This window comes from Phasianus colchicus, chromosome 26 (genome assembly GCF_987193195.1).
Source record: "Phasianus colchicus chromosome 26, bPhaCol1.hap1.1, whole genome shotgun sequence".
Classification (NCBI taxonomy): domain Eukaryota; kingdom Metazoa; phylum Chordata; class Aves; order Galliformes; family Phasianidae; genus Phasianus; species Phasianus colchicus.
Window position 1 is genome coordinate 1,267,014 of NC_143461.1, and position 21,537 is coordinate 1,288,550.

At 51.7% G+C, this 21,537-nt stretch overlaps 5 protein-coding genes across 11 annotated transcripts; 2 read left to right on the forward strand and 3 right to left on the reverse strand.

The window, feature by feature from the left end:
* Positions 1-2,102: 2,102 nt before the first annotated feature.
* On the reverse strand, positions 2,103-2,911 carry LOC149914912 (feather keratin Cos1-1/Cos1-3/Cos2-1-like). Of its 3 annotated transcripts, none has more exons than XM_090124987.1 (2): positions 2,813-2,911; positions 2,103-2,429 (listed from the first exon to the last, which is right to left on the reverse strand). In XM_090124987.1, the coding sequence occupies exons 1-2, from the start codon at positions 2,909-2,911 to the stop codon at positions 2,103-2,105; spliced, it is 426 nt and encodes a 141-aa protein (XP_089981113.1). The 3 variants fall into 3 exon arrangements, with proteins under 3 accessions (XP_089981113.1, XP_089981112.1, XP_089981110.1); XM_090124986.1 differs by having other exon boundaries at positions 2,807-2,911; XM_090124984.1 differs by having other exon boundaries at positions 2,103-2,417; positions 2,792-2,911.
* Positions 2,912-6,322: 3,411 nt separating this feature from the next.
* Positions 6,323-7,123, forward strand: LOC149914913 (feather keratin Cos1-1/Cos1-3/Cos2-1-like). Its single transcript, XM_090125023.1, has 2 exons — positions 6,323-6,421; positions 6,797-7,123. Exons 1-2 carry the CDS (start codon positions 6,323-6,325, stop codon positions 7,121-7,123), a joined length of 426 nt encoding a protein of 141 aa, XP_089981149.1.
* Positions 7,124-10,961: 3,838 nt separating this feature from the next.
* On the reverse strand, positions 10,962-11,770 carry LOC149914914 (feather keratin Cos1-1/Cos1-3/Cos2-1-like). 3 transcript variants are annotated; one of them, XM_090124990.1, is made up of 2 exons: positions 11,672-11,770; positions 10,962-11,288 (listed from the first exon to the last, which is right to left on the reverse strand). In XM_090124990.1, exons 1-2 carry the CDS (start codon positions 11,768-11,770, stop codon positions 10,962-10,964), a joined length of 426 nt encoding a protein of 141 aa, XP_089981116.1. The 3 variants fall into 3 exon arrangements, with proteins under 3 accessions (XP_089981116.1, XP_089981115.1, XP_089981114.1); XM_090124989.1 differs by having other exon boundaries at positions 11,666-11,770; XM_090124988.1 differs by having other exon boundaries at positions 10,962-11,276; positions 11,651-11,770.
* Positions 11,771-15,182: 3,412 nt separating this feature from the next.
* LOC116241228 (feather keratin Cos1-1/Cos1-3/Cos2-1) lies at positions 15,183-15,983 on the forward strand. The gene is made up of 2 exons (XM_090125032.1): positions 15,183-15,281; positions 15,657-15,983. The coding sequence occupies exons 1-2, from the start codon at positions 15,183-15,185 to the stop codon at positions 15,981-15,983; spliced, it is 426 nt and encodes a 141-aa protein (XP_089981158.1).
* A 3,837-nt stretch (positions 15,984-19,820) lies between these two features.
* Positions 19,821-20,629, reverse strand: LOC149914915 (feather keratin Cos1-1/Cos1-3/Cos2-1-like). 3 transcript variants are annotated; one of them, XM_090124994.1, is made up of 2 exons: positions 20,531-20,629; positions 19,821-20,147 (listed from the first exon to the last, which is right to left on the reverse strand). In XM_090124994.1, the coding sequence occupies exons 1-2, from the start codon at positions 20,627-20,629 to the stop codon at positions 19,821-19,823; spliced, it is 426 nt and encodes a 141-aa protein (XP_089981120.1). The 3 variants fall into 3 exon arrangements, with proteins under 3 accessions (XP_089981120.1, XP_089981118.1, XP_089981117.1); XM_090124992.1 differs by having other exon boundaries at positions 20,525-20,629; XM_090124991.1 differs by having other exon boundaries at positions 19,821-20,135; positions 20,510-20,629.
* Between the last annotated feature and the right edge of the window lie 908 nt (positions 20,630-21,537).

Consider the following 21,537-nt stretch of genomic DNA (forward strand, 5'->3'; position numbering starts at 1 on the left):
AGGAAGTCTCCTGGGAGTTACAGCTCATTCTTCTCTTCTGCGACCAAGTGACCAGAAATATCCCACGCAATCAAAAGAGTGTAGAGTAACTGATAAGGCAAAAAAAACTGAATCCAGGAATCCCCCATCCTGCTAGTAAGTCATTTTCAAGCATGGGCAGTCCTTCTCCACAGGCCTACTCTCAGTGTGTTCTCTCAGACCTGGGATTGCAATCACCCAAGTGCAACACCGTGCACATGACCTACATGAATTTCAAACGGGCTGATTTTCATGCCTGTCTTGGTCCCTATGGATGCCATCAATTACCTCTGTCGCATCACATGCCCCATTCACCTTAGTCCAATTGGCAAATTTGCTGAGGGTACGATCAATCGCACTATCTACGTCGCAGCTAAAAGCTGCTTTGAGCAGTCCTAGAGTGTGGTGCACTTTCAGTCTCATCAGGTGGCCTTCAATGTGCTCTGCTCTTACAGTCGGAGGGATTTTGCTCCCCCAACCCCTGCCTACAGGTTCAAGGATGTGAGAGACCTGGGATGCCTGATTACCAATGAAGACTGGGGTGAAGAACTTGCTGAGTTCTTTGCAGCCTTAACAATGTCGGCTGAAGACTTTTCACCATTCTCATTTATCAGAGGGAGGACATTCTACTTCAGCTGTGCCTTCTGACCAGCGAACCTCTAGAATCTCATCTTCTTATTTACCACACCCTTCAACAAGTTCAGTTCCACCTGAGCCCTGACAGTCATGATTGCATCTCTGCGCATCTGGACAGCAGGCCTGTAGTCTCCCCAGGCCACCCATCTCAGCTTCCACTGGCTATACCTTTCCTCATTATCCCCCAGTTTGACCATCCAGTCCTTGCTCAGCCATACTGGTTTCCTGCCTTCTCTGCCTCATTTCTTACCCTGTGGGAGGGAGAGTCCTTCTGCTCTCAGAAAGGTGTCCCTAAAGGACTGCCTGCTCTGCTCAGTTCCTGTGTCCCTAAGGACAGTCTCCCAGAATACCTCAATTAACACAGGATGCAGACAGGGAATAGGAGAGGTGGCATCAATGATCTAACTTATTCGCTACGAGGATTTTGACATAATCAAGAGAAGGGTGAACTGGGACAAAGTGATTCTGTAGATGCATCACAACAGATCTCGGTTTTAAATGCAGATGACTCTAGCCCAGAAGCACCTACAGGACATTGCCCTGAAGCAAGCAGCACGTGGGTTATGCGTAGAAGGTTTTGGTGCCAGGGTGAGAGCAGGAGCTGGCACCCAGGCCAGGGCCGGGCCCAGGCCCAAGAGCGGCCTGGCTGAAGGCTCCACACAGTGACTACGGCGGAGCAAGAAGGAGCCTGGCCAAGCCAGGAGGTCAACAGAAGGCCAGGCCAGAGACAGGCTCTCATTGGTCAAGACTCCCACTCACATGATGTGCTCCAGGCTCTAAGGGATATGTCTAAGCAGAGACACATCGAGGCAAGGACTAACAGCCATCGGTTAAATAGTAGTCGTGGATTACTTCCTCTGCTCCAAAAGAGGGTGCCTGAAAGATGAAATTGCAGCAGTGTGCGCTGGCTGGCCTCCCATATACCTAGAAGAGTGATGGAATCTCCCTGGATGATTCCCACTAAAGCCATGGCTTTCTCCTTTGGACATCTGTGCGCAAATGGCAAAAACAGAAACACCAAAGGACACAGAAGAGGATGCAGCAAGTGTTTAATGAGTCAGAGGAGGGAAACGAAGTCACTGCAAGTGCAGACAGCAAGGGTGGGGAGCAGCAGGAACAGACACGAACATGTTCCCCAGTCCTGCAGCAGCGTTGCCACCAGGCCCACACTTATTGGCCAAGAAAAGAAGAGAGGCTGCAGGTGGCTTTAGGCTGGTCTTGAGGGTACTGACAGAGATCTCTGAGGCAAAAAGACAACTGAGATACTAGATAGGAAGAGAGAGCAAAAGAGAATTCTGGTAGATTTTCTCCATGTGGTCAGTGAAGTCCAGCTGGCCCCGTCCTGTGTGTCTTGCAGGGCAGAAAGAGCAGCACAAAGTCTGTTCTTCTGTCCAGTACCACGTTGCGATTTCCAGGGGGACCTTGACTGGGAGCAGTGCCCAGCACCTTTAGCAGGGGGTGCACCTTCTGCCACAGTAGCGGCTGGAAATGCAGGAGAGGTCCAAGCCCCCCGAGGTGATGGGCACGCCCTGACAGCTGAGGATGCTGCCGACAGCAGCGGAGGTGGAGGATCCGACGGCGGTGTTCTGCGGGAAGGAGCTGAGGATGGGTCCGGGCAGGGTCACCACCACGGGAGAGGGCTCAATGACGATGGTGGAGGGCTGGCACTGCCTGACGCAGGGCTCGTTGCAGCTGCTGGCCAGAGGGGTCGGGCCGCAGGGCTGGCATGGCACACACGGGTCGCAGCAGGACATGTCTCGGGACTGGCGAAACACCTGTTGGGAGCGAGAGCAGGAAGGAAGCAGAACATAGGGACATATGAGGAACAGATGTGCAACAGGCCACGAATAGACCAAAGCACATGCGCTATTGGCATCTGAAGGATGTGAAGGGGAAGTCAAAGGATTCTTGGGCTCCAGATATCCAGCTATCTGCTGGCCAGAAATACCCTCCCGTACCTATCCAGATAGTTCCTAAATTTGAGCCCGCACGCTACCTACACACAGGCTCAGAGTCCTGGACAAATCTGCACTTCTCTTCCCCAGGACAAGCAGTCCCACGATTTGGCATGAAACAGAGGTGATAACATCTCAGACATTCACTGTGCTGAGACCTCCCTTAGTTGATCGGCAAGGACAGGAAGGAGCTTCACACTCACCTGGTTCCCAAGGAGAAGAAGGTAAGAATAGTGGATGAGAGAGCAAGGAGCCGGGGTCCCTTTTATACTGGACCTAAGATGACCTATGTCCAGAGGCATTGCTTACAGTGGTGATTATTTTCTGACAAGCTTTTCTTGTCCAGAATGCAAATCATCCCAGATAATGATATGGGTGGTCTGCTGGCTTCCTGTGTAGTTCAGTTTCATTTCTGGCTTTATGCCATGCCACTTCCTGACTGAAGGCATCTTTTGGGAGGCATGAGGGGAAGCCCAGGCATTTCCGCACAACAAACACCAGTGAGAGCAACAGACTCATTTCATGTGCTACAAGAGTCCAGCAAAAGCAGATGGTGTCAGCCTAGGTCATTCCTTAAGGTTTCTTTAGGGGCCCACTGGGAAGAGGTGTACCAGCTCCCGAGTGTGACCTTCTCCCGCTTGACCCTTCTCTCTGGAAAATTCTGCTGCCCTGTTTTGCCTCCTCCCCTTCTGTCTCACTGATCATGGAATGGAGCACCAAGTTGCGCAGAGTCCTCTCCAGACCTCAAAAAAAGTCTCGAGAGCAAATGCTGCAACAGCAGGGCTATTTTAATAAGAAAAAAAGTGACGGGAGCCGTACAGACAACGGGTAAATCATATACCCACCCAGGTGCGGGAAATGCCGATTTAGAGCAGAATCACACGGGACTAAGAGGATTATTCCCGTGTTTCACTGTGTACATCCTGCTCCAAGGCATCAGGGCTGGGGGAGTTTATACGGAAGCCCAGCAAAAGCCAGCAAGATCACAGAATCACAGAATTGCAGGGATTGGAAGGGACCTCTAGAAATCATCTTCAGAGGAACTTATCATCTAGGAATTTCCTATGTTGCGGTTTCTGTTCGTTGCCCCTTGTTATATTGCAGTACGCCACTGAAGAGAGTCTGAAAACCGTTGCCAGACAGCTGCACATTAGATTTGAGAACACTGATGAGACGTGACTGGTGAGTCTCAGGTCTCTCAGCCTTTCTTCAGAAGGGAGACGCTCCGAGCACCTAATCATCTTGGTGCTCCTCTTCTCAACTCTCTCTAGAAGATCCTTGTCTGCGCTGAACTGAGGAGCCCAGATCTAGACACATTATTCCAATTGTGGCTACATCAGGGCAGAGAAGAGGGGAAGGATCACCTCTCTCAACCTGCTGGCCATGCTCTTTTCCATGTGCATCAGGATATCATTGGCCTTCGTGGGCACGCATCGGACTCATGGCCTGCCTCTTAGCCACTCGCTCTGCCAAGTCCATCTCCTCAGAGTTCATTTCCCCAGCCTCACAGTTCACCCCCCAGCCTGTACTGGTGTAGGCAGTAATGCTTTCCCATGGTGCAGGACCCTTCTCTTGCTCCTGTTGGAGTTCATCAGGGTCCTCTCCACCCAGCTCTCCAAACACTTCCAAGTCTTGCTGAAAGGCAACACAGCTGTCCCGTGTGTCAGCCACTCATCCCAGCTTCATTCTGGCAGAAAACGTGCTGAGGGTATGCTTGATGTCTTCCTCTAGGTCACTGATGAAGGCATTCAACGAGGCCGGACCCAGTACCATCCTCTGGGGAACACCGCAAGCTGCGCACCTGCAACTAGATTCTGCCCCATTGGTCGTGACCCTCAGATCTCTGCCAATCAATCAGTTCTCAATCCACCTCACTGTCTGCTCACCTATCCTACGCTTCCAAAGCTTTGTTACAAGGATGTTGTGGCATACTGCGTCAGATGCCTTGCTGGAGTCAAGGTGCACATCATTCACTGCTGTCCCCTCATCCACCCGGCGGGTGATGACATCACGGAATCCTGTGAGGTTGCTCAAGCGTGATTTCTCCTTTGGTGAATCCATGCTCACGACTTCCAATGGGCTTCTTTCCTTCCAACTACTTGGGCATAGCATCCTCAAGGCCAGGGCACTCACCTCATTAAGCAGGGGATCTCTTGTCTTCCTTGTCCCCATGTCATACTTAAAGAAGACTTTCATGTTATCCTTGATCTCTCTCACCAGATTTAATTCTATCTGGGCCTTAGCCTTCCAAGTTGCCTCCTTACAGACTCAGACACCAGTCGAATATCCCTCCCAAGTGACCGGGCTCATTATGCACATTGTAAAGACAATCTTTTTTCCCCTGGAGTTTCTCCATGAGTGCCATGCTTGTCCGTGCTAGTCTCCCGCCCTTTGTGCTCAATTTCTGAACGAAAGTGGACCAGAATGTGACTGCACGGCAAACCCCGTGTCTGTGCTCTTCCCGACCTGCAGCACATTATGGGTTACAGCCATGAGTGCGCTTTGCCGGAGAGTGGCCGCAAAACTCCTTGAGCAGAGAAGAAAGCAGCTGCCTGCCTGCAACGTCCCAGGCAAAGGGAGAGGGTCAGAGGGCAGCAAGATGGCGCAGGATAGGATGGGACAGGACTGGGCGGGATGGGACAGAATGGCCCAGGTCCCCTGAGTGTGCCTGACATGAGTCAGAGCACAGGACTAGATACCATGCAGGTCACCTGGCACTGCTCCAGAAATCCAATGCCATGAGTGGTCCCTTTGCAGTGGCCCAGCACACGCACACAGACATGGAATTATGCAAAAATCTTCACCCACAGACATTTGTACAGAAGCTGCACCACATTCTCTGGTACACAGTGAGACTGTACGGAGAGGGAGAAGTCCACTGGGAGACTTGAAAAAGATACGGGAGGCCATTTGTTACCCTGAGGGGTGCTAGAAAGGGAATCAGATGGAGTGCGCGGTGCTCACCAGCGCTGAGAATTTATGCACAGAATGGCAGAAATGAACTTCCATCGTGGAAAGGAAGACATGTTAGATTTTCTCCAGTTGTTCACCCAGAACGTAAAAGACTCCACAATACGGAAAGGAAGAAGGAGCTCTGTATGGACAGGATCTCCAGAGTGCTACTTGGGGGAAATCCAGTTAATTCCCTGTTACTCTGCACAAAATCTGCATTCCTGTAATGAGAATAGGCCTAAGATTTGCTCTCTGTCTCTGTAGGTCTCCTCATTCTTTCTTTTTGAAAACCCCTGTTCATACGCCATTTATTGTTTGGTCTTTCTTTTGAGACCTGGAAAGGACTCTACACATCTTTTTACCCCATCCCGAGATCCGCAAGGCAAAATATGAGGAGACAAAAGAGGAGGGCAGAATTTTCCAGAAACTTGTGTCAAGTGGGATCGGGTCACACACCGCTACACCTCCTGCAAGAAAGGCCCCTAAGAAACCAAAGGAGTGACCCGGGCTGACGTCATTTCCACTTGCTGGACTCTTCCAGCACATGAATTCACTCTGTTTCCCGCGCTGGTGTCTGTTGTGTGGAAATGCTTGGGCCTCTCCTCATTACTCTCAAAAGATGCCTTTAGCGTCGAATGGAAATTACACACAGCTAGAAACACAACAGTGCTGCACAGGAAGCCAGCACACTGTCCACATCATTAGCTACGATGTTTGGCATTCAAGAGGCGCTTGTCAGAAAATAATCACTACTGTGCGTGATGTCTCTGGATATGGGTCAGCTTTGGTCCATTATAAAAGACAGCCCAGTTCCTTACTCTCACATTCGCCTCTCTTGCCTCTTTCTTCCTGGGAGCCAGGTGAGCGTGAGCCTCCTTCCTGTCTCTCTCTCTCTTCGTCAGGAGGCCTGAGGTCTGTAGACCTCTCATCTGCTACCAGCTCTGTACCATGACGAAGCTTGGAGCTGCTGGTCATGGAAAAGGGAAGTGGGCAGAAGTTTGGTCCTGGACAGGAGCTGGGACTGCACTCCGGGGCTTCTGGGCTAGGGTCTAAGAAGTAGCTTGATAGGCACCGGGTGGTTCTTTCTGGGTCCTAGCAGGAAGAGACCAGGAAGTCGATGATCATCCCTGCACAGCTTCCAACTCCCAGCACTGCATGTGCATGGTTCCCTCTTGGTGGGATGCTAGACTCCTCCTGACTCTCCATTTTCTCCACTCGGTCCTCTCTCCCAACAGGTACACTGCCAACCCAAAGACATGTCCTGCTGCGACCCGTGTGTGCCATGCCAGCCCTGCGGCCCGACCCCTCTGGCCAGCAGCTGCAACGAGCCCTGCGTCAGGCAGTGCCAGAACTCCACCATCGTCATTGAGCCCTCTCCCGTGGTGGTGACCCTGCCCGGACCCATCCTCAGCTCCTTCCCGCAGAACACCGCCGTCGGATCCTCCACCTCCGCTGCTGTCGGCAGCATCCTCAGCTGTCAGGGCGTGCCCATCACCTCGGGGGGCTTGGACCTCTCCTGCATTTCCAGCCGCTACTGTGGCAGAAGGTGCACCCCCTGCTAAAGGTGCTGGGCACTGCTCCCAGTCAAGGTCCCCCTGGAAATCGCAACGTGGTACTGGACGGAAGAACAGACTTTGTGCTGCTGTTTGCAGAGTAGATGAGCATCTGTGGCTTACCCTGTCAGGTCAGACAGGAGGGCCTCACCTGGCCTCTCTAACTACGTGGCCAATGTCGAACTACATTCCCTTCCACTCGCTTTTCTCTCTTTTCTTTGTTGTCTGTTGCTCTCCCCAAAACTCTCTGTGAAGGTCCTTGGGACCTGCCAGCTTCTCTCCCTTGATGGGCATTTAGGCGGGTGTCCCGAGGCAGTTCTGCCGTGGGAAAAGGGGAACAGATTCTTGTCTGCTTCTGCCACTCCCTGCCCTTGGGATCTCCACTTCGGCTGACATCATTTCCCTCTTAGACTCATTAAACGTTTGCTGCAACCTTCATTGTGTCCCTGTATGGTTTGTCCTTCTTCTGCCTAATATGGTCAGATGAGAGAATTCTTGCTCTGAAATGACAGAGCACAAATAGGTAACTTCCCTGCTACTGGGGTGGGGAGGGGCTGGGGGGGGATGGGGAGGCAACTGTAGACATTCAGCCTTCAGTGAAGGCCACATCTAGAGCAGCCTTGTCCCAGCTCTGCTGCATGTGTCCCTGTACATTTACAGGCCTCCTGTTGTCCACGTGGCCTGGCCAGGCTCCTTGGAAGTCCTGGACAGTCGCTGAATGGAGTATTCAGCCAGCTAACTGACAGGTCTTGCCTGGGCTTGAGCCCTAGTCCCACTTCCCACCTCAGCTCTGAGATGAACCGCACGTAAAACACATCTGCTGCCTGTATTGAAGCAATAATTGACAGATGCTTCTCAGATAGAATTAACTGATACCTGAAACCGATGTCTGACACGGATTGGCAGACTTACTCTTGGGTGTACTTTCTTCTCTTGATAATGGTCAAATTGTTCTGGATGCCAGAATCCACAAAACTTTGAAGCTGATGACTCCAAAAGGAGAAGGAAGAAAGAAACACTTGCTGGAAGAGTGTTGTGGGAGACCACGTGCTTTGAGCAGTTGACAGGAAACCTTCCGTGTCCAGGACATCGGTGCTTGGCATCCGACTTAAGGAAGAAGGGCTGCGGATGGAGGTTTATACATCATGCGCCCGAGAAATATGAGTAATGCCGGAATCTGCCTCCTGAACACCATCTCAGGCTTTCCTGTACAGATGTCAGGGCCCCTGAACCTCTCCGGGAGTGAGACGTGGGGCTTTGAGCAAAAGATGCAGGGCAAGTCATGACAGAACACTTTGCAGTAAGGCTGCATTCTGTCCTTCTCCATACGAGTGGAAGAGATGAACATACGTGCGCACCGGCCAGTACCCAGCAACTCCCTGTGGAGAAGGAGCAAAGGCCAAGAGAAGGATTTGAGAGATCAGGAGTTCACGGGCTCACAAGGAAGGTAGTTCCAGCAGCTCTGCACCAATCTGTCCCTCCTAGGGAACCTGATTCTCTTCCAAGACTCCCCAAGGATCCTGAGGTGTGTTTCCAGCATCCTGTGGGCAACAGGATGTTCTGAATGGTAGGTGGCGATGGGAGCCCATGACCAGTCCTGATCCATCGCATCAGGGCCAGAGCACAGAGGTACCAGGCTGAGGGATTCTAAACAGGTGCGGAGGTTGAAAATCCCACGGGGGTGTTTTGTGACTCCCAGCCTGTTTTTGCTTTCTCTCCACCAAGCAGAAAACAGAAGCGGAAAAAGGAAGTCTCCTGGGAGTTACAGCTCATTCTTCTCTTCTGCGACCAAGTGACCAGAAATATCCCACGCAATCAAAAGAGTGTAGAGTAACTGATAAGGCAAAAAAAACTGAATCCAGGAATACCCCATCCTGCTAGTAAGTCATTTTCAAGCATGGGCAGTCCTTCTCCACAGGCCTACTCTCAGTGTGTTCTCTCAGACCTGGGATTGCAATCACCCAAGTGCATTACCGTGCACATGACCTACATGAATTTCAAACGGGCTGATTTTCATGCCTGTCTTGGTCCCTATGGATGCCATCAATTACCTCTGTCGCATCACATGCCCCATTCACCTTAGTCCAATTGGCAAATTTGCTGAGGGTACGATCAATCGCACTATCTACGTCGCAGCTAAAAGCTGCTTTGAGCAGTCCTAGAGTGTGGTGCACTTTCAGTCTCATCAGGTGGCCTTCAATGTGCTCTGCTCTTACAGTCGGAGGGATTTTGCTCCCCCAACCCCTGCCTACAGGTTCAAGGATGTGAGAGACCTGGGATGCCTGATTACCAATGAAGACTGGGGTGAAGAACTTGCTGAGTTCTTTGCAGCCTTAACAATGTCGGCTGAAGACTTTTCACCATTCTCATTTATCAGAGGGAGGACATTCTACTTCAGCTGTGCCTTCTGACCAGCGAACCTCTAGAATCTCATCTTCTTATTTACCACACCCTTCAACAAGTTCAGTTCCACCTGAGCCCTGGCAGTCATGATTGCATCTCTGCGCATCTGGACAGCAGGCCTGTAGTCTCCCTAGGCCACCCATCTCAGCTTCCACCGGCTATACCTTTCCTCATTATCCCCCAGTTTGACCATCCAGTCCTTGCTCAGCCATACTGGTTTCCTGCCTTCTCTGCCTCATTTCTTACCCTGTGGGAGGGAGAGCCCTTCTGCTCTCAGAAAGGTGTCCCTAAAGGACTGCCTGCTCTGCTCAGTTCCTGTGTCCCTAAGGACAGTCTCCCAGAATACCTCAATTAACACAGGATGCAGACAGGGAATAGGAGAGGTGGCATCAATGATCTAACTTATTCGCTAGGAGGATTTTGACATAATCAAGAGAAGGGTGAACTGGGACAAAGTGATTCTGTAGATGCATCACAACAGATCTCGGTTTTAAATGCAGATGACTCTAGCCCAGAAGCACCTACAGGACATTGCCCTGAAGCAAGCAGCACGTGGGTTATGCGTAGAAGGTTTTGGTGCCAGGGTGAGAGCAGGAGCTGGCACCCAGGCCAGGGCCGGGCCCAGGCCCAAGAGCGGCCTGGCTGAAGGCTCCACACAGTGACTACGGCGGAGCAAGAAGGAGCCTGGCCAAGCCAGGAGGTCAACAGAAGGCCAGGCCAGAGACAGGCTCTCATTGGTCAAGACTCCCACTCACATGATGTGCTCCAGGCTCTAAGGGATATGTCTAAGCAGAGACACATCGAGGCAAGGACTAACAGCCATCGGTTAAATAGTAGTCGTGGATTACTTCCTCTGCTCCAAAAGAGGGTGCCTGAAAGATGAAATTGCAGCAGTGTGCGCTGGCTGGCCTCCCATATACCTAGAAGAGTGATGGAATCTCCCTGGATGATTCCCACTAAAGCCATGGCTTTCTCCTTTGGACATCTGTGCGCAAATGGCAAAAACAGAAACACCAAAGGACACAGAAGAGGATGCAGCAAGTGTTTAATGAGTCAGAGGAGGGAAACGAAGTCACTGCAAGTGCAGACAGCAAGGGTGGGGAGCAGCAGGAACAGACACGAACATGTTCCCCAGTCCTGCAGCAGCGTTGCCACCAGGCCCACACTTATTGGCCAAGAAAAGAAGAGAGGTTGCAGGTGGCTTTAGGCTGGTCTTGAGGGTACTGACAGAGATCTCTGAGGCAAAAAGACAACTGAGATACTAGATAGGAAGAGAGAGCAAAAGAGAATTCTGGTAGATTTTCTCCATGTGGTCAGTGAAGTCCAGCTGGCCCCGTCCTGTGTGTCTTGCAGGGCAGAAAGAGCAGCACAAAGTCTGTTCTTCTGTCCAGTACCACGTTGCGATTTCCAGGGGGACCTTGACTGGGAGCAGTGCCCAGCACCTTTAGCAGGGGGTGCACCTTCTGCCACAGTAGCGGCTGGAAATGCAGGAGAGGTCCAAGCCCCCCGAGGTGATGGGCACGCCCTGACAGCTGAGGATGCTGCCGACAGCAGCGGAGGTGGAGGATCCGACGGCGGTGTTCTGCGGGAAGGAGCTGAGGATGGGTCCGGGCAGGGTCACCACCACGGGAGAGGGCTCAATGACGATGGTGGAGGGCTGGCACTGCCTGACGCAGGGCTCGTTGCAGCTGCTGGCCAGAGGAGTTGGGCCGCAGGGCTGGCATGGCACACACGGGTCGCAGCAGGACATGTCTCGGGACTGGCGAAACACCTGTTGGGAGCGAGAGCAGGAAGGAAGCAGAACATAGGGACATATGAGGAACAGATGTGCAACAGGCCACGAATAGACCAAAGCACATGCGCTATTGGCATCTGAAGGATGTGAAGGGGAAGTCAAAGGATTCTTGGGCTCCAGATATCCAGCTATCTGCTGGCCAGAAATACCCTCCCGTACCTATCCAGATAGTTCCTAAATTTGAGCCCGCACGCTACCTACACACAGGCTCAGAGTCCTGGACAAATCTGCACTTCTCTTCCCCAGGACAAGCAGTCCCACGATTTGGCATGAAACAGAGGTGATAACATCTCAGACATTCACTGTGCTGAGACCTCCCTTAGTTGATCGGCAAGGACAGGAAGGAGCTTCACACTCACCTGGTTCCCAAGGAGAAGAAGGTAAGAATAGTGGATGAGAGAGCAAGGAGCCGGGGTCCCTTTTATACTGGACCTAAGATGACCTATGTCCAGAGGCATTGCTTACAGTGGTGATTATTTTCTGACAAGCTTTTCTTGTCCAGAATGCAAATCATCCCAGATAATGATATGGGTGGTCTGCTGGCTTCCTGTGTAGTTCAGTTTCATTTCTGGCTTTATGCCATGCCACTTCCTGACTGAAGGCATCTTTTGGGAGGCATGAGGGGAAGCCCAGGCATTTCCGCACAACAAACACCAGTGAGAGCAACAGACTCATTTCATGTGCTACAAGAGTCCAGCAAAAGCAGATGGTGTCAGCCTAGGTCATTCCTTAAGGTTTCTTTAGGGGCCCACTGGGAAGAGGTGTACCAGCTCCCGAGTGTGACCTTCTCCCGCTTGACCCTTCTCTCTGGAAAATTCTGCTGCCCTGTTTTGCCTCCTCCCCTTCTGTCTCACTGATCATGGAATGGAGCACCAAGTTGCGCAGAGTCCTCTCCAGACCTCAAAAAAAGTCTCGAGAGCAAATGCTGCAACAGCAGGGCTATTTTAATAAGAAAAAAAGTGACGGGAGCCGTACAGACAACGGGTAAATCATATACCCACCCAGGTGCGGGAAACGCCGATTTAGAGCAGAATCACACGGGACTAAGAGGATTATTCCCGTGTTTCACTGTGTAGATCCTGCTCCAAGGCATCAGGGCTGGGGGAGTTTATACGGAAGCCCAGCAAAAGCCAGCAAGATCACAGAATCACAGAATTGCAGGGATTGGAAGGGACCTCTAGAAATCATCTTCAGAGGAACTTATCATCTAGGAATTTCCTATGTTGCGGTTTCTGTTCGTTGCCCCTTGTTATATTGCAGTACGCCACTGAAGAGAGTCTGAAAACCGTTGCCAGACAGCTGCACATTAGATTTGAGAACACTGATGAGACGTGACTGGTGAGTCTCAGGTCTCTCAGCCTTTCTTCAGAAGGGAGACGCTCCGAGCACCTAATCATCTTGGTGCTCCTCTTCTCAACTCTCTCTAGAAGATCCTTGTCTGCGCTGAACTGAGGAGCCCAGATCTAGACACATTATTCCAATTGTGGCTACCTCAGGGCAGAGAAGAGGGGAAGGATCACCTCTCTCAACCTGCTGGCCATGCTCTTTTCCATGTGCATCAGGATATCATTGGCCTTCGTGGGCACGCATCGGACTCATGGCCTGCCTCTTAGCCACTCGCTCTGCCAAGTCCATCTCCTCAGAGTTCATTTCCCCAGCCTCACAGTTCACCCCCCAGCCTGTACTGGTGTAGGCAGTAATGCTTTCCCATGGTGCAGGACCCTTCTCTTGCTCCTGTTGGAGTTCATCAGGGTCCTCTCCACCCAGCTCTCCAAACACTTCCAAGTCTTGCTGAAAGGCAACACAGCTGTCCCGTGTGTCAGCCACTCATCCCAGCTTCATTCTGGCAGAAAACGTGCTGAGGGTATGCTTGATGTCTTCCTCTAGGTCACTGATGAAGGCATTCAACGAGGCCGGACCCAGTACCATCCTCTGGGGAACACCGCAAGCTGCGCACCTGCAACTAGATTCTGCCCCATTGGTCGTGACCCTCAGATCTCTGCCAATCAATCAGTTCTCAATCCACCTCACTGTCTGCTCACCTATCCTACGCTTCCAAAGCTTTGTTACAAGGATGTTGTGGCATACTGCGTCAGATGCCTTGCTGGAGTCAAGGTGCACATCATTCACTGCTGTCCCCTCATCCACCCGGCGGGTGATGACATCACGGAATCCTGTGAGGTTGCTCAAGCGTGATTTCTCCTTTGGTGAATCCATGCTCACGACTTCCAATGGGCTTCTTTCCTTCCAACTACTTGGGCATAGCATCCTCAAGGCCAGGGCACTCACCTCATTAAGCAGGGGATCTCTTGTCTTCCTTGTCCCCATGTCATACTTAAAGAAGACTTTCATGTTATCCTTGATCTCTCTCACCAGATTTAATTCTATCTGGGCCTTAGCCTTCCAAGTTGCCTCCTTACAGACTCAGACACCAGTCGAATATCCCTCCCAAGTGACCGGGCTCATTATGCACATTGTAAAGACAATCTTTTTTCCCCTGGAGTTTCTCCATGAGTGCCATGCTTGTCCGTGCTAGTCTCCCGCCCTTTGTGCTCAATTTCTGAACGAAAGTGGACCAGAATTGACTGCGCGGCAAACCCCGTGTCTGTGCTCTTCCCGACCTGCAGCACATTTTGGGTTACAGCCATGAGTGCGCTTTGCCGGAGAGTGGCTGCAAAACTCCTTGAGCAGAGAAGAAAGCAGCTGCCTGCCTGCAACGTCCCAGGCAAAGGGAGAGGGTCAGAGGGCAGCAAGATGGCGCAGGATAGGATGGGACAGGACTGGGCGGGATGGGACAGAATGGCCCAGGTCCCCTGAGTGTGCCTGACATGAGTCAGAGCACAGGACGAGATACCACGCAGGTCACCTGGCACTGCTCCAGAAATCCAATGCCATGAGTGGTCCCTTTGCAGTGGCCCAGCACACGCACACAGACATGGAATTATGCAAAAATCTTCACCCACAGACATTTGTACAGAAGCTGCACCACATTCTCTGGTACACAGTGAGACTGTACGGAGAGGGAGAAGTCCACTGGGAGACTTGAAAAAGATACGGGAGGCCATTTGTTACCCTGAGGGGTGCTAGAAAGGGAATCAGATGGAGTGCGCGGTGCTCACCAGCGCTGAGAATTTATGCACAGAATGGCAGAAATGAACTTCCATCGTGGAAAGGAAGACATGTTAGATTTTCTCCAGTTGTTCACCCAGAACGTAAAAGACTCCACAATACGGAAAGGAAGAAGGAGCTCTGTATGGACAGGATCTCCAGAGTGCTACTTGGGGGAAATCCAGTTAATTCCCTGTTACTCTGCACAAAAAATCTGCATTCCTGTAATGAGAATAGGCCTAAGATTTGCTCTCTGTCTCTGTAGGTCTCCTCATTCTTTCTTTTTGAAAACCCCTGTTCATACGCCATTTATTGTTTGGTCTTTCTTTTGAGACCTGGAAAGGACTCTACACATCTTTTTACCCCATCCCGAGATCCGCAAGGCAAAATATGAGGAGACAAAAGAGGAGGGCAGAATTTTCCAGAAACTTGTGTCAAGTGGGATCGGGTCACACACCGCTACACCTCCTGCAAGAAAGGCCCCTAAGAAACCAAAGGAGTGACCCGGGCTGACGTCATTTCCACTTGCTGGACTCTTCCAGCACATGAATTCACTCTGTTTCCCGCGCTGGTGTCTGTTGTGTGGAAATGCTTGGGCCTCTCCTCATTACTCTCAAAAGATGCCTTTAGCGTCGAATGGAAATTACACACAGCTAGAAACACAACAGTGCTGCACAGGAAGCCAGCACACTGTCCACATCATTAGCTACGATGTTTGGCATTCAAGAGGCGCTTGTCAGAAAATAATCACTACTGTGCGTGATGTCTCTGGATATGGGTCAGCTTTGGTCCATTATAAAAGACAGCCCAGTTCCTTACTCTCACATTCGCCTCTCTTGCCTCTTTCTTCCTGGGAGCCAGGTGAGCGTGAGCCTCCTTCCTGTCTCTCTCTCTCTTCGTCAGGAGGCCTGAGGTCTGTAGACCTCTCATCTGCTACCAGCTCTGTACCATGACGAAGCTTGGAGCTGCTGGTCATGGAAAAGGGAAGTGGGCAGAAGTTTGGTCCTGGACAGGAGCTGAGACTGCACTCCGGGGCTTCTGGGCTAGGGTCTAAGAAGTAGCTTGATAGGCACCGGGTGGTTCTTTCTGGGTCCTAGCAGGAAGAGACCAGGAAGTCGATGATCATCCCTGCACAGCTTCCAACTCCCAGCACTGCATGTGCATGGTTCCCTCTTGGTGGGATGCTAGACTCCTCCTGACTCTCCATTTTCTCCACTCGGTCCTCACTCCCAACAGGTACACTGCCAACCCAAAGACATGTCCTGCTGCGACCCGTGTGTGCCATGCCAGCCCTGCGGCCCGACCCCTCTGGCCAGCAGCTGCAACGAGCCCTGCGTCAGGCAGTGCCAGAACTCCACCATCGTCATTGAGCCCTCTCCCGTGGTGGTGACCCTGCCCGGACCCATCCTCAGCTCCTTCCCGCAGAACACCGCCGTCGGATCCTCCACCTCCGCTGCCGTTGGCAGCATCCTCAGCTGTCAGGGCGTGCCCATCACCTCGGGGGGCTTGGACCTCTCCTGCATTTCCAGCCGCTACTGTGGCAGAAGGTGCACCCCCTGCTAAAGGTGCTGGGCACTGCTCCCAGTCAAGGTCCCCCTGGAAATCGCAACGTGGTACTGGACAGAAGAACAGACTTTGTGCTGCTGTTTGCAGAGTAGATGAGCATCTGTGGCTTACCCTGTCAGGTCAGACAGGAGGGCCTCCCCTGGCCTCTCTAACTACGTGGCCAATGTCGAACTATATTCCCTTCCACTCGCTTTTCTCTCTTTTCTTTGTTGTCTGTTGCTCTCCCCAAAACTCTCTGTGAAGGTCCTAGGGACCTGCCAGCTTCTCTCCCTTGATGGGCATTTAGGCGGGTGTCCCGAGGCAGTTCTGCCGTGGGAAAAGGGGAACAGATTCTTGTCTGCTTCTGCCGCTCCCTGCCCTTGGGATCTCCACTTCGGCTGACATCATTTCCCTCTTAGACTCATTAAACGTTTGCTGCAACCTTCATTGTGTCCCTGTATGGTTTGTCCTTCTTCTGCCTAATATGGTCAGATGAGAGAATTCTTGCTCTGAAATGACGAAGCACAAATAGGTAACTTCCCTGCTACTGGGGTGGGGAGGGGGTGGGGGGGGTGGGGAGGCAACTGTAGACATTCAGCCTTCAGTGAAGGCCACATCTAGAGTAGCCTTGTCCCAGCTCTGCTGCATGTGTCCCTGTACATTTACAGGCCTCCTGTTGTCCACGTGGCCTGGCCAGGCTCCTTGGAAGTCCTGGACAGTCGCTGAATGGAGTATTCAGCCAGCTAACTGACAGGTCTTGCCTGGGCTTGAGCCCTAGTCCCACTTCCCACCTCAGCTCTCAGATGAACCGCACGTAAAACACATCTGCTGCCTGTATTGAAGCAATAATTGACAGATGCTTCTCAGATAGAATTAACTGACACCTGAAACCGACGTCTGACACGGATTGGCAGACTTACTCTTGGGTGTACTTTCTTCTCTTGATAATGGTCAAATTGTTCTGGATGCCAGAATCCACAAAACTTTGAAGCTGATGACTCCAAAAGGAGAAGGAAGAAAGAAACACTTGCTGGAAGAGTGTTGTGGGAGACCACGTGCTTTGAGCAGTTGACAGGAAACCTTCCGTGTCCAGGACATCGGTGCTTGGCATCCGACTTAAGGAAGAAGGGCTGCGGATGGAGGTTTATACATCATGCGCCCGAGAAATATGAGTAATGCCGGAATCTGCCTCCTGAACACCATCTCAGGCTTTCCTGTACAGATGTCAGGGCCCCTGAACCTCTCCGGGAGTGAGACGTGGGGCTTTGAGCAAAAGATGCAGGGCAAGTCATGACAGAACACTTTGCAGTAAGGCTGCATTCTGTCCTTCTCCATACGAGTGGAAGAGATGAACATACGTGCGCACCGGCCAGTACCCAGCAACTCCCTGTGGAGAAGGAGCAAAGGCCAAGAGAAGGATTTGAGAGATCAGGAGTTCACGGGCTCACAAGGAAGGTAGTTCCAGCAGCTCTGCACCAATCTGTCCCTCCTAGGGAACCTGATTCTCTTCCAAGACTCCCCAAGGATCCTGAGGTGTGTTTCCAGCATCCTGTGGGCAACAGGATGTTCTGAATGGTAGGTGGCGATGGGAGCCCATGACCAGTCCTGATCCATCGCATCAGGGCCAGAGCACAGAGGTACCAGGCTGAGGGATTCTAAACAGGTGCGGAGGTTGAAAATCCCACGGGGGTGTTTTGTGACTCCCAGCCTGTTTTTGCTTTCTCTCCACCAAGCAGAAAACAGAAGCGGAAAAAGGAAGTCTCCTGGGAGTTACAGCTCATTCTTCTCTTCTGCGACCAAGTGACCAGAAATATCCCACGCAATCAGAAGAGTGTAGAGTAACTGATAAGGCAAAAAAAACTGAATCCAGGAATCCCCCATCCTGCTAGTAAGTCATTTTCAAGCATGGGCAGTCCTTCTCCACAGGCCTACTCTCAGTGTGTTCTCTCAGACCTGGGATTGCAATCACCCAAGTGCAACACCGTGCACATGACCTACATGAATTTCAAACGGGCTGATTTTCATGCCTGTCTTGGTCCCTATGGATGCCATCAATTACCTCTGTCGCATCACATGCCCCATTCACCTTAGTCCAACTGGCAAATTTGCTGAGGGTACGATCAATCGCACTATCTACGTCGCAGCTAAAAGCTGCTTTGAGCAGTCCCAGAGTGTGGTGCACTTTCAGTCTCCTCAGGTGGCCTTCAATGTGCTCTGCTCTTACAGTCGGAGGGATTTTGCTCCCCCAACCCCTGCCTACAGGTTCAAGGATGTGAGAGACCTGGGATGCCTGATTACCAATGAAGACTGGGGTGAAGAACTTGCTGAGTTCTTTGCAGCCTTAACAATGTCGGCTGAAGACTTTTCACCATTCTCATTTATCAGAGGGAGGACATTCTACTTCAGCTGTGCCTTCTGACCAGCGAACCTCTAGAATCTCATCTTCTTATTTACCACACCCTTCAACAAGTTCAGTTCCACCTGAGCCCTGGCAGTCATGCTTGCATCTCTGCGCATCTGGACAGCAGGCCTGTAGTCTCCCTAGGCCACCCATCTCAGCTTCCACCGGCTATACCTTTCCTCATTATCCCCCAGTTTGACCATCCAGTCCTTGCTCAGGCATACTGGTTTCCTGCCTTCTCTGCCTCATTTCTTACCCTGTGGGAGGGAGAGCCCTTCTGCTCTCAGAAAGGTGTCCCTAAAGGACTGCCTGCTCTGCTCAGTTCCTGTGTCCCTAAGGACAGTCTCCCAGAATACCTCAATTAACACAGGATGCAGACAGGGAATAGGAGAGGTGGCATCAATGATCTAACTTATTCGCTACGAGGATTTTGACATAATCAAGAGAAGGGTGAACTGGGACAAAGTGATTCTGTAGATGCACCACAACAGATCTCGGTTTTAAATGCAGATGACTCTAGCCCAGAAGCACCTACAGGACATTGCCCTGAAGCAAGCAGCACGTGGGTTATGCGTAGAAGGTTTTGGTGCCAGGGTGAGAGCAGGAGCTGGCACCCAGGCCAGGGCCGGGCCCAGGCCCAAGAGCGGCCTGGCTGAAGGCTCCACACAGTGACTACGGCGGAGCAAGAAGGAGCCTGGCCAAGCCAGGAGGTCAACAGAAGGCCAGGCCAGAGACAGGCTCTCATTGGTCAAGACTCCCACTCACATGATGTGCTCCAGGCTCTAAGGGATATGTCTAAGCAGAGACACATCGAGGCAAGCACTAACAGCCATCGGTTAAATAGTAGTCGTGGATTACTTCCTCTGCTCCAAAAGAGGGTGCCTGAAAGATGAAATTGCAGCAGTGTGCGCTGGCTGGCCTCCCATATACCTAGAAGAGTGATGGAATCTCCCTGGATGATTCCCACTAAAGCCATGGCTTTCTCCTTTGGACATCTGTGCGCAAATGGCAAAAACAGGAACACCAAAGGACACAGAAGAGGATGCAGCAAGTGTTTAATGAGTCAGAGGAGGGAAACGAAGTCACTGCAAGTGCAGACAGCAAGGGTGGGGAGCAGCAGGAACAGACACGAACATGTTCCCCAGTCCTGCGGCAGCGTTGCCACCAGGCCCACACTTATTGGCCAAGAAAAGAAGAGAGGTTGCAGGTGGCTTTAGGCTGGTCTTGAGGGTACTGACAGAGATCTCTGAGGCAAAAAGACAACTGAGATACTAGATAGGAAGAGAGAGCAAAAGAGAATTCTGGTAGATTTTCTCCATGTGGTCAGTGAAGTCCAGCTGGCCCCGTCCTGTGTGTCTTGCAGGGCAGAAAGAGCAGCACAAAGTCTGTTCTTCTGTCCAGTACCACGTTGCGATTTCCAGGGGGACCTTGACTGGGAGCAGTGCCCAGCACCTTTAGCAGGGGGTGCACCTTCTGCCACAGTAGCGGCTGGAAATGCAGGAGAGGTCCAAGCCCCCCGAGGTGATGGGCACGCCCTGACAGCTGAGGATGCTGCCGACAGCAGCGGAGGTGGAGGATCCGACGGCAGTGTTCTGCGGGAAGGAGCTGAGGATGGGTCCGGGCAGGGTCACCACCACGGGAGAGGGCTCAATGACGATGGTGGAGGGCTGGCACTGCCTGACGCAGGGCTCGTTGCAGCTGCTGGCCAGAGGGGTCGGGCCGCAGGGCTGGCATGGCACACACGGGTCGCAGCAGGACATGTCTCGGGACTGGCGAAACACCTGTTGGGAGCGAGAGCAGGAAGGAAGCAGAACATAGGGACATATGAGGAACAGATGTGCAACAGGCCACGAATAGACCAAAGCACATGCGCTATTGGCATCTGAAGGATGTGAAGGGGAAGTCAAAGGATTCTTGGGCTCCAGATATCCAGCTATCTGCTGGCCAGAAATACCCTCCCGTACCTATCCAGATAGTTCCTAAATTTGAGCCCGCACGCTACCTACACACAGGCTCAGAGTCCTGGACAAATCTGCACTTCTCTTCCCCAGGACAAGCAGTCCCACGATTTGGCATGAAACAGAGGTGATAACATCTCAGACATTCACTGTGCTGAGACCTCCCTTAGTTGATCGGCAAGGACAGGAAGGAGCTTCACACTCACCTGGTTCCCAAGGAGAAGAAGGTAAGAATAGTGGATGAGAGAGCAAGGAGCCGGGGTCCCTTTTATACTGGACCTAAGATGACCTATGTCCAGAGGCATTGCTTACAGTGGTGATTATTTTCTGACAAGCTTTTCTTGTCCAGAATGCAAATCATCCCAGATAATGATATGGGTGGTCTGCTGGCTTCCTGTGTAGTTCAGTTTCATTTCTGGCTTTATGCCATGCCACTTCCTGACTGAAGGCATCTTTTGGGAGGCATGAGGGGAAGCCCAGGCATTTCCGCACAACAAACACCAGTGAGAGCAACAGACTCATTTCATGTGCTACAAGAGTCCAGCAAAAGCAGATGGTGTCAGCCTAGGTCATTCCTTAAGGTTTCTTTAGGGGCCCACTGGGAAGAGGTGTACCAGCTCCCGAGTGTGACCTTCTCCCGCTTGACCCTTCTCTCTGGAAAATTCTGCTGCCCTGTTTTGCCTCCTCCCCTTCTGTCTCACTGATCATGGAATGGAGCACCAAGTTGCGCAGAGTCCTCTCCAGACCTCAAAAAAAGTCTCGAGAGCAAATGCTGCAACAGCAGGGCTATTTTAATAAGAAAAAAAGTGACGGGAGCCGTACAGACAACGGGTAAATCATATACCCACCCAGGTGCGGGAAACGCCGATTTAGAGCAGAATCACACGGGACTAAGAGGATTATTCCTGTGTTTCGCTGTGTAGATCCTGCTCCAAGGCATCAGGGCTGGGGGAGTTTATACGGAAGCCCAGCAAAAGCCAGCAAGATCACAGAATCACAGAATTGCAGGGATTGGAAGGGACCTCTAGAAATCATCTTCAGAGGAACTTATCATCTAGGAATTTCCTATGTTGCGGTTTCTGTTCGTTGCCCCTTGTTATATTGCAGTACGCCACTGAAGAGAGTCTGAAAACCGTTGCCAGACAGCTGCACATTAGATTTGAGAACACTGATGAGACGTGACTGGTGAGTCTCAGGTCTCTCAGCCTTTCTT

Excerpts from the sequence above, each read along its gene's own strand:
- LOC149914912 (XM_090124984.1), bottom strand. The coding sequence starts at position 2,911 with ATGCCTCTGGACATAGGTCATCTTAGGTCCAGTATAAAAGGGACCCCG. Across the intron at positions 2,418-2,791 it reads TGAGTGTGAAGCTCCTTCCT|TCCCGAGACATGTCCTGCTG; the intron begins GTCCTTGCCGAT and ends GTGTTTCGCCAG.
- LOC149914913 (XM_090125023.1), top strand. The coding sequence starts at position 6,323 with ATGTCTCTGGATATGGGTCAGCTTTGGTCCATTATAAAAGACAGCCCA. Across the intron at positions 6,422-6,796 it reads TCTTTCTTCCTGGGAGCCAG|GTACACTGCCAACCCAAAGA; the intron begins GTGAGCGTGAGC and ends CTCTCCCAACAG.
- LOC149914914 (XM_090124988.1), bottom strand. The coding sequence starts at position 11,770 with ATGCCTCTGGACATAGGTCATCTTAGGTCCAGTATAAAAGGGACCCCG. Across the intron at positions 11,277-11,650 it reads TGAGTGTGAAGCTCCTTCCT|TCCCGAGACATGTCCTGCTG; the intron begins GTCCTTGCCGAT and ends GTGTTTCGCCAG.
- LOC116241228 (XM_090125032.1), top strand. The coding sequence starts at position 15,183 with ATGTCTCTGGATATGGGTCAGCTTTGGTCCATTATAAAAGACAGCCCA. Across the intron at positions 15,282-15,656 it reads TCTTTCTTCCTGGGAGCCAG|GTACACTGCCAACCCAAAGA; the intron begins GTGAGCGTGAGC and ends CACTCCCAACAG.
- LOC149914915 (XM_090124991.1), bottom strand. The coding sequence starts at position 20,629 with ATGCCTCTGGACATAGGTCATCTTAGGTCCAGTATAAAAGGGACCCCG. Across the intron at positions 20,136-20,509 it reads TGAGTGTGAAGCTCCTTCCT|TCCCGAGACATGTCCTGCTG; the intron begins GTCCTTGCCGAT and ends GTGTTTCGCCAG.